Source organism: Dasypus novemcinctus, chromosome 3 (genome assembly GCF_030445035.2).
Source record: "Dasypus novemcinctus isolate mDasNov1 chromosome 3, mDasNov1.1.hap2, whole genome shotgun sequence".
In the NCBI taxonomy this organism is placed as follows: domain Eukaryota; kingdom Metazoa; phylum Chordata; class Mammalia; order Cingulata; family Dasypodidae; genus Dasypus; species Dasypus novemcinctus.
The window spans coordinates 58,693,938-58,710,553 of record NC_080675.1 but is presented as its reverse complement, the minus strand read 5'-3'; the positions used below and the strand labels follow the sequence as shown (position 1 = coordinate 58,710,553).

Here is a 16,616-nt window from a genome sequence, read left to right as displayed (position 1 = left end):
GAAAATGTGGCATTGGTGTGGAGAAAGTGGCCATGGTGGTTGCTAGGGATAGGGAGTGGGAGGAAGAGATGTGATGCGGGGGCATTTCTGGGCGTTGGAGTTATCCTGGGTGGTGCTGCAGCGACAGTTACCGGACATTGTATGTCCTCTCATGGCCCACTGGGTGGACTGTGGGAGAGTGTAGGCTATCGTGTGGACCACTGACCATGAGGTGCAGCGGTGCTCAAAGATGTATTCACCAAGTGCAATGAATGTCTCATGATGATAGAGGAGGTTGTTGTTATGGGGGGAGGCGTTGGATGAGGGGGACTGGTGGTATATGGGGACCTCATTTTTTAAATGTAACATTAAAAAAATAAAGACAAAAATAAATAAATAAAAAACATAAAAGGATATTAAGGGAAGCAGATTTGGCTGAACGGATAGAGCATCCGCCTACCACATGGGAGGTCCACGGTTCAAATCCAGAGCCTTCTGATCCATGTGATGAGCTGGCCCACGCACAGTGCTGATGCACGCAAGGAATGCCCTGCCACGCAGGGGTGTCCCCCACGTAGGGGAGCCCCACGCCAATGAGTGTGCCCCATAAGGAGAGCCACTCAGTGTGAAAAAAGTGCAGCCTGCCCAGGAGTGGCACCGCACACATGGAAAGCTGATGCAGCAAGATAACACAACAAAAAGAGACACAGATTCCCTGTGCCACTGACAAGAATGCAAGTGGACACAGAAGAACACACAGTGAATGGACAGAGAGCAGACAACGCGATGGGGGTGGGGAAGGGAAGAGAAATAAATCTTTTTTAAAAATGGAGCAAGAATGCCTGTTCTTTTTAATATGACTACTCATTTCAAAAATGTTAACTCCTTGTTTTACTTTACATTTCTCAGATTAACATTAATGTACATTTTGATGGGTTTTTAAGCTATCTATATTTCCTTCCTTTACTCATTTTTCTCCCAATTTAATCAAATCAGTATTAATTCACATGTAAGCAATCACTACAAACCAAGAGGATTTGCTTCCTTAAAAACAACTTCATTTTAGATACACATCCTCCAATGATGAAAAAGTCCAAAGAAGTCATTTTAATAACAATACGGGGTGTTTTTTTTTTTAAAGATTTTTTTTTTAAATTTGTTTCTCTCCCCTTCCCCCCGGCCCCAGTTGTCTGGTTCTCTGTGTCCATTTGCTGTGTGTTCTTCTTTTGTCTACTTCTGTTGTCAGCGGCATGGGAATCTGTGTCTCTCTTTGTTGTGTCATCTTGCTGCATCAGTTCTGTGTGTGTGCGGTGCCATTCTTGGGCAGGCTGAACTTTCTTTTGCACTGGATGGCTCTCATTACAAGGTGCACTCCTTTCGAGTGGGGCTCCCCTACACGGGGGCACCCCTGCGTGGCAGGGCACTCCTTGTGCACATTAGCTGCGCGTGGGCCAGCTCCACACAGGTCAAGGAGGCCCATGGTTTGAATCGCAGATCTCCCATATGGTAGACGGAAGCCCTAGCCACTGGGCCAAGTCTGTTTCCCCAATATGGGTTTTTAAAAATGTATTCATTTGTTTGTTGGCTACACCTCAATGTTATTATTATTTTTAAAGATTTATTTTTATTTCTCTCTCCTCCCCCCCTCCCCCGGCCCCAGTTGTCTGTTCTCTGTGTCCATTTGCTGCATGTTCTTCTTTCTGTCCGTTTCTGTTGTTGTCAGAGGCACAGGTTTGTTGCATCATCTTGCTGCATCAACTCTCCGTGTGTGCGGCGCCATTCCTGAGCAGGCTGCACTTTCTTTAGCGCTGGGCGGCTCTCCTTTCGGGGCACACTCCTTGCGCGTGGGGCTCCCCTACAAGGGGGACACCCCTGCATGGCATGGCATGGCACTCCTTGCACGCATCAGCACTGCAAGTGGGCCAGCTCCACACAGGTCAAGGAGGACCGGGGTTTGAACCGCGGACCTCCCATGTGGTAGACGGATGCCCTATCCATTGGGCCAAGTCCGATTCCCTCAATGTTATTATTAAAACAAGTTATTTTCTGGGGGGTGGAGTGGTGGTGTTCTCTTTCAGGTAAGTAACCAGTGAGTAGTTGAACATTAACTCCTCTTTAATTATTAATAAATCTGGGGTAAATATTTATCAAGTACTAAATAGCAAAAAAAAAAGTGTTAAAATTAAATAATTTTTCCTTAAATTGTCACTTTAAAAGTTTCCAGGGAGAATGGATGTGGCTCAAGTAGTTGAGTGCCTGCTTCCCACATGGAGGTCCTGGGTTCCATCCCCAGTGGCTCCTAAAAACAAAAAAGTCCAGACAACCGAGAAAGCCAACTCAGGGGAGCTGATGTGGCTCAGTGGTTGAATGTGGGCTTCCCACATATGAGGTCCTGGGTTCAATCCCCAGCACAGGTATCTCACACAAAAAAAGCGAAGTTTACAGGCTTGATTTCTTTTTCAAAGTTAAAAATAGTTTTATTATGAAATAATATTACAGCATATTCTTTAAAGTTACACAATTAAAACTCAAAGATTTTCTTCACTCTTGTATATTCAAATAAGATAAAGAATAACTGAATTAATCCAATTTACCCCAATTTATCCTTGATCCTTGAATGCAATTTTGGGGGTTAGCTGCATTGACATTAATTATTACGATTAGGAAGATTCAAAAACCAAGATATTTCAGGGGAGCAGATATGGCTCAAGCAGTTGAACATCCGCCTTCACACGGAAGTTTCAATTTCCCCTAAAGAAAACAAACACCAAGCAGCAACAACAACAACAAGCAGATGGGCGCAAAAAAAAAAAAAAAAAAAAAAAAGGGGGGGGGGGAGAAGATATTTCAGTATATCTTTTAAGCCATCTAATTAAGAGAACGGAATCATCATTTCATAGACTACTTTTAAAGGAAAAAAAGATTTAACTTGCTAAGAGAACTAATGAATTATGAGTTGTACTTTCAGTTCTGTGTCCCTTCAGCTTCAAATGCAATCACTGACATGCTGGGAGAAATGGAAAGCATTAGAAAATTCCAATCCTCTGAATAATCAGTTGTCTACACTGTTTCAGTATTAAATGGAGTCAGAGTGTGGTGGAAATATCTCTCTTCACCCATTTGTCACTCAAAGTAAATCATGTACATGATGTAAAACCCAAGAGGTCCAGAAAAATGGAAAATGAATCATCCCTGAGAGATACAGCATGCCTCTATCACAACTCACCACAATCATGTTTAGAGGGAGAGGAAAGCAGGCATAAAAAATTAGAAAAGTTCTTCCCAGTGTCTTTGGTGTATTCCGACTGCTTAAGAATAACTGTGCTACATATCCACACTTTGACATTTTAAGTCCTAGATCATTTGTTGCCCAGTTCACAAGCCACCTTGTACTGTAACTGGAAGAGTAAATATTGTTAACTAGTTCTTCAAGCAGTTATGAATACATCAAGCAATTCTTAACTAGATGGGCCCATGACAATTGCTTGTGAAGTTAAAGAATTGATAAATAATAAAAATACATGCTTGGGTCCCATTCATTTTTTAAGTAGCTCAGGGCCCCCAGCAGTTTATTTTATGTGTAACAAAATGAAGTTAAAAATCAGTAACAAAGGAAACAAATGTGGCTCAAGTGAATGGGCTCCTGTCCACCGTATGGGAGATCCCGGGTTTGATTCCCAGGACCTCCCAGTGAAGGCAAGCTGGCCTGCACTGCAGAGAGCTGACAGCCTGCACCACGGAGAGCTGGTGCAGCAAGATGAGGAAACAAAGGAGAGAGAGAGAAGAGACAGTGAGAGATGCAGCAGACCAGGGAGCTGAGGTGGCTTAAGCAATTGCGTGCCCTCTCCCACGTCAGAGGTCCCAGGATTGGTTCCTGGTGCCTCCTAAAGAAAAGGAGAGAAGACAAGCAGACACTGAAGAACACACAGCAAATGGGCACAGAGAGCAGAAAGCAAGTACAGGCTGGGCAAGGGGTGTGTGTGGATAAATTAAATCTTTTTAAAAAATCAATAAGAGATTTGGGAAATGCATAAATATGTAGAAATTAAACAATGCACTCAAACAACTAATGGACCAAAAAATAAATCACAAGGGAAGTCAGAAAATATTTTGAAGCAAATGGAAAAGAAAACAATATACTGTAACACATGGGATACAGTGGAGGTAGTGCTGAGAAGGAAATTTATAGCTCGAAATGCTTACATTAAAAAGGATACAATGCTAACCATGATAGCACATTAAAATAATATTTCATCAGTTGCAAGAAATGTACCCACTAATGTAAAGTGTTAACAGGGAAAACTATGTTTGAGGAGGGGTATATGAGTTCACTTATGCGAAATATCTAGAATAAGTAAATTCAGAGACAGAAAGTAGATTTATCAGTTAATGGAGAGTTACTGCTTAATGGATACAGTTTCTATCTAGAGTGATGAAAAAGTTTTGGTAATGGATGGTGGTGAGCAGTAGCAACAAGTGTAAAGTAATTCATGCTAATGAATTGTATACTTTATACACACACACAGCCACTATACATTTTTTTAATGGATAAAAGGCGTAGAACAGACACTTTGCCCAAACACCTAAAAAGATGTTCAACATCATTACTCATTAGGGCATGGAAACTGAAACCACAAGGAGATATTACTGCACATCTACTAAAAGAGCTACAACTAAAAAACAGTTGCAAAGGATATGAGGAACTAGAACCCTCAAATACTGCTGGTGAAAATGTAAAACTGGTAGAGTCACCTAAACAATTTGGCTATTTCTTATAAATTTAAAACATCCACTTACCTTAATCCATAGGATCCAGCAATCCCACTCATAGGTAATTACCCAAGATAAATGAAAACTATGTTTGAAGACTTTCAAGTGAATGTTCATAAAAGCTTTAAACACTATTAGTGAAAAAACCTGGAAAGAACCCAAATGCCCTTCAACTGGTGAATGAGTAAACAAACTGGAGAATATTCATACAATGGAATATCAGCAATAAAGTTTAACTACCGATACATGCAATAGCATAGAAGTCAGAAGGATTATGCTAAATGAAAGAAGGCATACACAAAATACCACATACTGTATGATTCTATGAGACACATCACAGAAAAGGCAAAACTATAGTTAAAGTTAAACAGAATTATATTATGTGTTTCTTTCAAGATGGACAAAAAATGCAATTAAAACCTCATTTAATCACTACAATAAAGCAATGTTTAAGAGCTGAATTATAAAATGAAACCAAGATAGTTGTTACTAAATAAAAAACTTGAAAAGTCTGTCAGTGTTCAGCAAGATTAGCTATTTCCCTTTTAAAAAAAAAAGTTGTGTTCTACCTGTTTTGCATCACTGTCCTTTTTCAGAACTTGGCATACCCTTCATGTTACTTGGTACTCTTAGGTAATGATTTATTTTGATAAGAACAGAAATTTCATTATCTTTCTTAGTTTTAATTCTGTTGCTCTTACAGTGAGCAAGAGCCACAAGAGTAAACCATTATACAAGGGAGTTAAATTAATGAACCAAGTTGACTATACTCAAATGAGCTAATTTTAACTTGGGGAATTATTTGATTACATGGCTTGAATATTATGTAACCTAAAATAATTAACAGAAACGATAATTATTTCCTGAAAAATGACCAAATACAGAGTACTTCAGTGTTAAGTTTCCAGTGAAGGGGAAAACATACCACTAGAGCAGGGTTTCCCAATCACTTAATTCAGGGACAAACTTTTTCAGGGAGTGAGGAGAATAAGTATTTTAGGATTTGAAGGTCTATTCAACTCTGCTTTTATAATGTGAGAGCAACCACAGACAATAAAGAAACAAAAGCATATATCTGTGTTCCAATACAACTTTATTTATGAACAATGGAATTAGAATTTCTTATAATTCTCACATATCACAAAATTTTATCTTCTTTTTTTACCCCAATCATTTAAAAATGTAAATGCTATTCTTAGTTCATGAGCAAAAAAAAAAAAAAAAAAAAAGGGAAATAGGGCCAGAATTTGGTTTCTAATTTAAATGGTTTACAACTTAAATTTCTTCCCCTTTCCTAATACACATGAAAAATTTATCATGTTTCTAAGGAACATTTAATAGCAATAAGAAGAGTGTGCTTTAAGGCCAATTACCTGTTTCTTTCTGCCATCTACCTACATCTGGTTCATACAACACTGTCTCAGCTATACCACCCAAGTTCAACCCCAGCAAGATCAGTCATGTCCTTAAGTTGCAAAAGTGGGAAAAGAAGTTGCTGCCACATCTGCTCTGGTCCCTGAGGTCAGCCCTTGGGCCTGTCTCCAAAAAAGGTTTCTCAGGATATCACTTAGTCAATTGGGGACCAGAAAGGTCCAAAATTATGGTGAAACTGACCACTCAGAAAAGCCCTGAGGCAGGACCTTCTGCTTCCACCCTATCGGAACTGCCCAGGAACAGAAAAGCAGCAGAAAAACATTAAGCAGAGTAGAAATATCTGTGACAGATGCAGAACTAATCGTTAGCAAAAGAACTCTCAGGAACCATTAAAGAAATTCTGGAGGATGCACAGTCAATGAGCTGCAATGGTGATGGCTGTCACCTTCATGACATCAGAGATAACATCAACAGTGGTACAGTGAAATCCCAGCTATTCATGAACAAAAAAGGAAAAGATTTCAATAAAAGACCAACCAACTGACAACCAAAATGGGGACAGGGGCAGGAATAAAAGAGGACAGTTTCACCAAGATAGCCTCTGTCAACATTCTAATGAAACTGTTCCAAATGTATCCCTACACAAATATATTTTAAACATAAATACGATGATTCTATACATACATAGCAGTTATGCTAAGAAACTACTATGAGCCTCATACACATTACTGATTATTCTGATATAACATCAAACCTTAAAGACCTAATGAGTGCCCTCAGGAGCTTATTTTTTCACTCAACATGTCACAATTGCCTTTTTATTCCCCCAAATCTATATATTCACTTTATCTTTTATTTTTTTGGCTTTATTCATTTTTTTAATATTACATTAAAAAAAATATGAGGTCCCCATATACCCCCCACCCCCCTTACTTCAATATTCCCCCCATAGCAACATTCTCCTCCATCATCATGAGACATTCACTGCATTTGGTGAATACATCTCTGAGCATCATTGCACCTCATTGTCAATGGTCCACATCATAGCCCACACTCTCCCACGTTCCATCCAGTGGGCCATGGGAGGACATACAATGTCCGGTAATTGTCCCTGCAGCACCACCCAGGACAGCTCCAATTCCCAAAAATACCTCCACATCTCATCTCTTCCTTCCATTCCCCACACCCAGCAGCCACCATGGCACTTTTCTCCACACATACAATAGTGGACAAATCATTCAATTTTTTTTTCTGTAAAGAGGCAGAGAGTAAATATCTTAGGCTTTGTGTACCACATGGTCTCTGTCATATCTACTCAATGTTGCTGTTCTAAGCATAAGCACGTTCACAGACATTATATAAGTGAATGAATATGGCTGACTTCCAATGAAAGTTTATTTATAAAAACAGATAGTGGGTCAGGTTTGGCTGTGCATCTTAGTTTCCCAACCCTGATATAAACCAATGCTACAATCTTCATCTTTATAAATACATCTTTGAACTTCTCCTATTATTGACTATTTTAGAAGTAGGATGGTTATGTCAAAGGAGAGTAAACACATTTTAAATTTTGATAAATATTGCCAAGCTGACTTCCAGAAGAAGGTACCAATCCCCAAAAGACTGCAGTGTGTGTGCATGTCTGCAGACATGGAAAACCAGCTATTTGAAGAGTAGAAAGGATACCCATTACCTAAGTATCTTTTCTTTTGCCTAGACCTTCTGCATCTTTTCAGCTACCGTGATCATTTATCTCTTAGATTTAAAAAGAAATTGTATATATTAAAACACTAAAACAGTTACATTATATTTTCCCCTCTGTGCAATTAACATTGTACAACATTAAAAGTCAAAACAGTCAGGTTATTTTCATCTTGACAATCATCCCACCCTTCTTGTTGGGTTTTCCTTTAAGTACACTGATTTTAATAGGTTGACAAACAATGCCAGCTGATGGTCAAAATCAAACACTTTGCACTGATGACATCCCTATTCACTCCTCCATCCCGACATACACACGTGTACACCTTTAATCAAAACTGTATTAAAGAGGATACATTACTTAAGGAAAAATATGATATTTTGCTATTAATACAAACTGAGACATCTATAGGGGATATTTAAGAGGGTAGCAATTTCAGATGTTACTGTCTAGTTTCAAAAATAAATATTTAAAAATGGAGGAAGGGGATTTACTGAGGAGCAGGATATATATGTTGTCTTAAACTTCTCACCACAGATTGCTTATTTGTTGCCAGAGGGAAAAAAGTAACTATGCAGTGGAAAAAACAAACTTTATCTTGACCAGATAATAAAAAATAACATGATCAGTGACAGGCAGATGGACAACGTGTATCTCTGGATGTGATTGCCTGAGAAGGGCATAATATGATTTCTGTAATATTCTGGCTAGGGATGCACTGTCTAAATCTAATCATAAAGAAACATCAGACAAGTCCCAAATGAGTAACAGTCTATTTAAAAGCAACAAAAAACTAGTTTGTATTCTTCAAAAATATCAATGTCAAGAAGGACAGACAGAGTGATCTCACTTATATGAAGGAATTAGAATATGCAAATTTGTAGTCAGAGATTAGAATACAGGCTACAAGAGTGGAGAATAAGGAATTAACCTTAATTGGTACAGTTTCTGTTTAGAGTGATGGAAAGGGTTTGATAATGGATGACAGTGATGCAGCACAATACTGTCAATGTAACTACCACTGAATTGTATACTTGTAGGTAGATCCAGTGGGAAATGTTATGTTGTATATATTACCAGAATAAAAATTCTTTTAAAAACCATAGAAGGAAGTGAATGTGGCTCAAGAGATGGGCTCCCATCTACCATACAGGAGCTCCAGGGTTCATTTTCTGGGGCCTCCTGGTGATGATGGGCTGGCTCGTGCATAGAGCTGGCCTGTGCGGAACACTGACCTGAAAAAAATTTTTTTAAAAAACCAAAAACAAAAAAATGTGAAGCAAATCTGAGGAACTATGGGGGACCAAAAGGAATTTACAACAAAATAAAATACAAGATCCTGTACTGAACAGAAAACGTTATAAAAAACATTATTGGCATAATTGACCAAACTGAAATTTGGATGGTAAATTAGATAAAAATAGTATACCAATGTTATATTTTCTGAGTTTGATACCTAGGGTTACATAAGAAAATATACACTTTAAAGGTAAATGGGCCTTGATTAATCCACATTCAAATTTTTCAGAAAAATTTGGGTATGTAAAGAGAGAACATATGGGTATGTAAAGAGATAAGAAAAATGTGGCAAATGTCAATAATTGGTGAGTCTAGATATAGGGTGTGCATGAAGTTCTGTAATTTTTCTGTAAGCTTCAAATAATTTCAAATTAAAAATTTGAAGGAAAAAAATAAGAAAAACCTGTTCTTTACTCTTTTAATGAATGGACAGACTTTCCAGTAAGCTTTTGTGTATAAATTAAAATACTTAATGCTAATCATAAAAACTCCCTGAGATTTCATTCATTCTCCCAGCTTTGTTTATTATAACTTTTATTACAACCCAATCTGAGTTCAATCCTTGATTTCCACCACATCACACAAAAACAAACTATGGGCTCTCTCTGCCTAGAGGAGCCCACACCAAATCTTGGTATTTCCATCTTTCTCTCCCATTTCTCAGAACACTCTGTTCTTTCCCCCATTTCTACTGGCCTAACTAAAAAAAAAACACTATGAAAAAATTTAAATTTAAAAAAATTTTAAAGAGAAAGAAAGAAGATGGGGACATGCTAAAAGGAGCCAACCTGAGTGTTCATTGGCCAAAGCTGGAATAATCTGAATAAAATTTATATTATTGGACTATAACCTCTAAAATCAAATAGTAACTTATGAAAATAAATGACATCATCAGAATGTAATATTACATAATAAATATCTGATGAAATTCTATAAATCTACAAGATACTTCCCCAACCCACTTTATCCAACATTTTAATAGTAATAAAATACTTAAATAACGAACTAAAAATTTCCTACACACATACATAGAGACCTTATCTCCAAACCCCCACCCCTTGGGATAAACTAAATGCCAGTCATCAGTAATATATACATCATACAAATCATATTTTAAATAAAGAATTTATCCGATACTTACTAAAAGTCTTACAGATGTCAGAAACAGCTTTGAAGACTCGATCAGAAAAATTGACTTTCACCTTCACATACTTCATGTTGGGAAGTTGAAGGCGGAGCAGTTTGTGCTGGGGGGTGAACTGAAGCTTAGCATCTGCCTGGATACCATATTTATCCAACGTCCAATGTGTTTTAAGAAGCCAAGTCCTCTTCTTTTCCCACCAGAGAGCATGGTCAGACCAATCTTTTTTTACATCTATAAAAAAACAAATAGAGAAATCACTAGAATTCCCAAGATTATCTTGAGAGAAATTAAAAGCAGAAAACTAAATAACTAGAAAGTTAATACAAATGATTAACAACTAAGTGCCTGTTACGTGGCAGGTAAAAAAAAAACACAACAGGGACGCAGACGTGGCCCAGTGGACAGGGCGTCCGTCTACCACATGAGAGGTCCGTGGTTCAAACCCCAGGCCTCCTTGACCCGTGTGGAGCTGGCCCATGCGCAGAGCTGATGCGTACAAGGAGTGCTGTGCCATGCAGGGGTGTCCCCTGCGTAGGTGAGCCCCACGGGCAAGGAGTACGCCCCGTAAGGAGAGCCGCCCAGCTCAAAAGAAAGTTCAGCCTGCCCAGGAATGGCACCGCACACACGGAGAACTGACACAGCAAGATGATGCAACAAAAAGAAACACAGATTCCCATGGTGCTGATAACAGCAGAAGTGGACAAAAGAACACACAGCAAATAGCCACAGAGAACAGACAATTGGGGCAGGGGGGAAACGGAGAGAAATAAATGAAATAATTCTTAAAAAAAAAAAAGAAATATAACAGCCAAGAAAACACTCTCTCTGCCCTGAAAAGCCAATGTACAAAGTAGCTGAGGCAGACTACACAGGATGACTAATAATGTACAAATCGTATACAATAAAGTGACACAGAAATGACAGAGTTACTTAGAGGACAATTAGAACTACCTAAGCGGAAAGAGAAAGAATGATAAAGAAATGTAGTTGGTGAGTTTTGAGCCCAGCCTTGAGAAATGGGCAACATTCTGATGACAATGTAAGTGAGAAGGCTGGAATTTGTGAGGTTAGAGAACTATGCTGAGGTGGGTTAGGGATGTAAAAGGTTAAGATGGAGAACCAAAGTGAACAACAACCAATATCTTAGGAGAAAAAGAGTAAGGAAAAGAAAACACGCGTAAGTGTAACCTAAATAGGAAACCTTAAAAACAAACTACATCCCAACCATGCTTTTCCAAATACATTCCAAGAAAACGAAGTCACAATGTCCCACTCTTTCCTGAAAAATATTTTGGTGCACGTATAACAGAAAACATTAATATCTGCTAAATTATTTAATAGCTTTATGCAACCAAATTAAGTGAAATCAAATAAAGGAAATGATGTAATTTATACAAGATCTGGCTACCCTTACATAAAGCAGATCGTAATTATAAACTTGAAGCAATAAAATCCAACTCTAGCCAGTTTTTAAAGTAGCAATAAAAGGAAAGACTTTTTGGATCAATTATATGTTAAACTGTCAGTGCACTTAAGAGTCAAAAAGAGGGGAATCGATTTAAAAAAAGAACACTAACCAAACAAAGTCTTCTAAGCAAAGGGGGAAAAATGGCTGAAAAATACATGAAAAGGCAAGCAGATGTGGCTCAAGCGACTGGGTACTTGTCTACCATACGGGAGGTTCAGGGTTCAATTTTGGGGGCCTCCTGGTGAAGGCAAGCTGGCCTGTGCGGCTGGACCAAGAGGACTGCTGGCCTGCACAGCAAGCTGGCCTACGTGGAGAGCTGGCACAGGAAGATTACACAACAAAAAGAGGCACAGAGGAGGGACAATAAGAGATGCACCAGACCAGGTAGCTGAGGTGGCACAAAAGATGGAACGCCTCTCTGCCACTCCAGAAGGTCCCAGGATTGGTTCCCAGTGCTGCCTAAAAGGTAAGGCAAGCAGACACATAGAAGAACGCACAGAGAGAGCAGACAATTAGGGGGTGGGGGGTGAATAAATAAATCTTTAAAATAAAAGCCACATGAAAAGATGCTCAACATCATCAGCTATTAGGGAAATGCAGATCAAAACCACAATGAGATATCACTTCATACCTTACAGAATGGGCTCTATTTAAAAACAAAAACAAAAACAAAATTCCAAGTGCTAGAGAGGATGTCGAGAAATAGGATTGTTCTTCACTGTTGGTGAGAACATAGAAGAGTGCAGCCTCTATGGAAGACAGTCTGGCAGTTCCTCAAAAAGCTAAATACAGAACTGCCAAAAGATCCAACAATCCTGCTATTAGATGTACATTCAGAAGAAAAGCAGGATGTGAACAGACATTTGCACATCAATGGTCATATGTGCCATTATTTACCATTGCCTTCTTTAAGAAGGAAACAACCTGAGTGTCCATCAATGAATGAATGGATAAACAAAATGTATAATATATAGACAATGGATTATAATTTAGCCAAAAGAAGAAATGAAGAAGTCCTGATGCTTCAACAATTTGGATTAACCTTGAGGACTTTATGTTGAGTGAAATAAACCAGACACAAAAGGACCAATATTTTACGGTGTCACTAATATGAACAAATTATAATGATTAGGCTCATAGAGTTAAAATCTAGAGTATAGGTTACCAGGAGACAGAATAGGGTTGAGTGTGGGGAGCTGATGCTTAACGTGTGTAAAATTTTTAATAAGGTTGATTGTAAATGTTTGGAAATGGCTAAAGGTGATGGTAACGCATTATTTTGAGTTAATTAACTGCACTGATTTATGGATGTGACTGTGGTTGAAAGGGAAATGATGTCAAAAGAAGGACGCTAGGATAAACTTGGGACTGTATAACATAGAAAACCATGCTATGGATGATGACTGTGGTTAACAGTGCAAATACAAGAACGTTCATCCATGAATTAGAACAAAAGAATGTCACTATTACAAGTTGTTAATAATAGGGTGTTATATGGGAAAAATACAACTAATAAAACTATAGTTAACAGTACTGCTGTAATATTGTAATTTTTTTTTCAATAGTAACAAAAGTACTATACCAATGCTAAGGTTCAATAATAGTGGAATTTAAGGGTTATGGGATTTTTTGGGGGAAAAGTAATGAAAATGTCCTAAAATTGACTGTGGTAGTTGAATGCACAATTCTGTGACTAAACTGAAAGTCACTGACTGTATGTTTTTGATGGATTGTATGGTAAAAAGCAAAATCAGAAAAACACAAACTGCTGTTTCTTTATGGTAGCACGGCAGAAAACACATTGTAAGGACACAATAAAGAACAGAACCAAACAATGTGGCCCAGCAAAGACACAAACTGATAAGTAACTGAGTAGCTCTTTGGAATAAAATTACAGGTAAAAGTTTAACTAAAGAAGCAATTTGCTTTGGTAATGGATGGTAGTGATGGCAGCACAACATTGTGAATGTAATTAACACCAATGAACTGTATATTTGAAAGTGATTAAAATGAGAAAATTTAAGTTGTATATATTACAAGAATAAAAACAAAAAAATCAAAGAACTGTAGAACACAAAGAGTGAACTGAACCCTAATGTAATCTATCTATTAGAGTTAATAGTATAACTAAAATAATATTGTTTCATCACTTGTAACAAAGGTACCACACCAATGCAAAATCTTAATAACAGGGAAATCTGGAGGGGGGACCTGGGAACTCTGTACTTTCTGCATAATTTTTCTGTAAACTTCAACTACTCAAATAAACAATGAATAGGGGAATAGTGATTCGGCCCATTCAAGTTGGTGGAGTGAGAGGCTTCAGAGCTCCGTCTTCTATAGAAGCTTTGAAACATCTTTCTTGGAAGCTACAGAAAACTGTTAAAGTGCTTAAAGGACTAATGTCAAGTTAAAAAAAAAAGAGAAGCTACTTAAAAGCAGTAGGATCTCCTGGTGCCCTAGCTAGTCCCCACTGGAGCTGACTTATACTTCCAGGATTTCTGGTCCTGGTTCCAGAAGGAGCAGACCAATGCTCATGAATAAATGCGGAGCATATCTAATGGTGGCCTGAGGGACTCATTGTTCCAGAACTTGTCCTGGGAGTAGAAAGCAGCTCAATGAGCTCTCTTAGAGAAGGCTGTAAGGAGAATGTCAAGTCATGCTGCCTAGAGCAAGCAACGACTAGCTGTAGGAAATTCTGTGCAGTTCCCAGGACTATAAGGAAAACTGTTTCCTAGGGAAGAGAGACATTAATATCGTGTAAATGGGAGAAATTCTTAGGGCCACAAGCATATGCACAAGAAAATACCTGTACACAGAAAGGATTAGGTAGGCCCCTATACTTTGGCCTGGAGCTATTCTCTAAACTGATTTTATGGCTATGCCCTTGTGGTAGTTTGAGTTATTTTATGAGCCCCGAAAAGAGAAATATCATATTTGTAAACTAATCTATTCCTCTGGGTGTGAGACCCTTTGATTGCATTAAATTCAGCCAAGGGGCCTTTGATTAGCTTACTTGTTAAGATTGCTGGAGGGCTTTTTATTGGACTATGTTCATGAGGTGTGACTCAGGTTGAGTCCCCAATCCTGTGCAAGGTCTGATATAAAAGGATTCACCCAGAGAGACAGACACAGAGAGAGAGAGTGCTGCCATTTTTTATTCTGCCACGTGAAAAGTCTCAAACAGCTGAGGCCCCAGGCAGAGATGAGCCACTGCCTGACAGGTTACAGCTGAAACTGGGGAAGAGAGCAGGAACAGCTGCAACTGACATAGAAAGCCCAGAAAGAAACAAGCCCTACGCCAGGAGAGAAAGGACCACAAGATCACTTAAAGTATGAAGCCACAAGAGGTTGGGCCCATAGAGCTCAAGAGGAAAGAGTGATCCCAGAGGGCAAGGCTGAAACCTGGACAGAGACTGGTGTCCATCTTGTTTCACCACACAGCAACACTGGGATCAACAGCAGCTGATTTTGATGAGAAAGCATTTCTGATGGTGTCTCAATTTGGACTTTTCATGGCATTAGAATTGTAAGCCTTTACACACCAAATAAACCCATATATAAAAGCCAACAGAGGGAGCAGGTGTGACTCAAGCAGTTGAACACCTGCTTCCGACATGGGAGGTCTTGGGTTCAGTGCCCAGTGCCAAAAGATTTCTGGTACTTTGCAACGGCAGCCTTTTGGCAAACTAATACAGCCTCTAAGGAAGGCATTTCTACAAGTCAATCTGTATAAACTGGGAAAGGTGTTCTCTCTCTGCCTTATTCCCTTCCTTTCTCTACTTTCCCTCTCTCTTTTTGATTACTTCCTGGCTTTCAAGGAAAGTCTGTCATATTACTAGCTGGGTACAAGTTTCAAGAAGAGATTCCTCATAGTCTAAATTCCAGATAACACACTCAAATATCAAAATCACCAGGTTTCAACAAAAGGTCACAAAATATACAAAAAAAAAACCAGGATGTGATGGCCCTGGCAAAGAAGATTAAAAAGTTGGAAACCACCAATAAGGAAGAAAGAATCAATGAATTAACTGAAAGACAAGACAATTAAAATCATTCAATTGAGGAGCACAAAGAAGAATAAAGAAAAGTCAATAGAGGCTGAGGAACCTGTGGGACACCATCAAGTACACCAAAATACACATTGTGGGAACTGCAGAAGGAGAACAAGTGAAAGGACGGGAAAATATTCAAAATAGAGAACTGCGAACAGGAGAAACCCAAACAGACCTACACCACACCACATTATCAACAAACTGTAGAATGCCAAGGATCAAGAGAATTCTGAAGGCTGCTAGAGAGAAGATGTGTCACATACTAGGGAGCCTCAAAGATTAAGTGCCAATTGTCATCAAAAACCATGGCAGTAATAAAGCAGTGGGAAGACATATTTAAAGTGCTAAAAGCAAAAAACTGCCAACCAATAATCTATATGTAGCCAAAACTGTCTTTTAAATATGAGCCAAAGATTATGACATACCCAAATAAACAAAAGTTGAGGGAGTTCATCACCACTAGATTGGTACTAGATGCTAAAAAGAGTTCTACAAGCTTAAGGAAAGGACAGTAGATAGGAGATCAAAACCATAAGAAAAAGTAAAGATCTCCGGTAAGGGTAATGAATGGGGTACATTTAAATGGCAGTACTATTCTACTTTTGGTTTGAAACTCCATTTTTTACTTCCCACAGGGGCTAAACAACAAATGTATAAAATGTAGTGGTAAATCAGTTGTTTTGCACTCAATGTATAAACATACAATTTGAGACAAGAACTATGGAACTGATGGGAGGATGGAAAGGTAAAGGAACATAATTTGTGTATGCTATTAAAGGTAAGTTGGGATAGTGAGATTTACCTCTTGAGAACAGTGGGAACAAG

General features: G+C 38.5%; 1 protein-coding gene across 9 annotated transcripts in view; it reads right to left on the bottom strand.

Moving 5' to 3' along the window:
• FERMT2 (FERM domain containing kindlin 2) overlaps positions 1-16,616 on the bottom strand; it is a 100,791-nt gene that overhangs the window by 43,853 nt on the left and 40,322 nt on the right. For all 9 annotated transcript variants that reach the window (XM_058293418.2, XM_058293416.2, XM_012518664.4 and 6 more), the window contains exon 3: positions 10,266-10,499. In XM_058293418.2, coding sequence (XP_058149401.1) covers positions 10,266-10,499 — 234 coding nt within the window. The remainder of the gene's footprint in view (positions 1-10,265; positions 10,500-16,616) is intronic.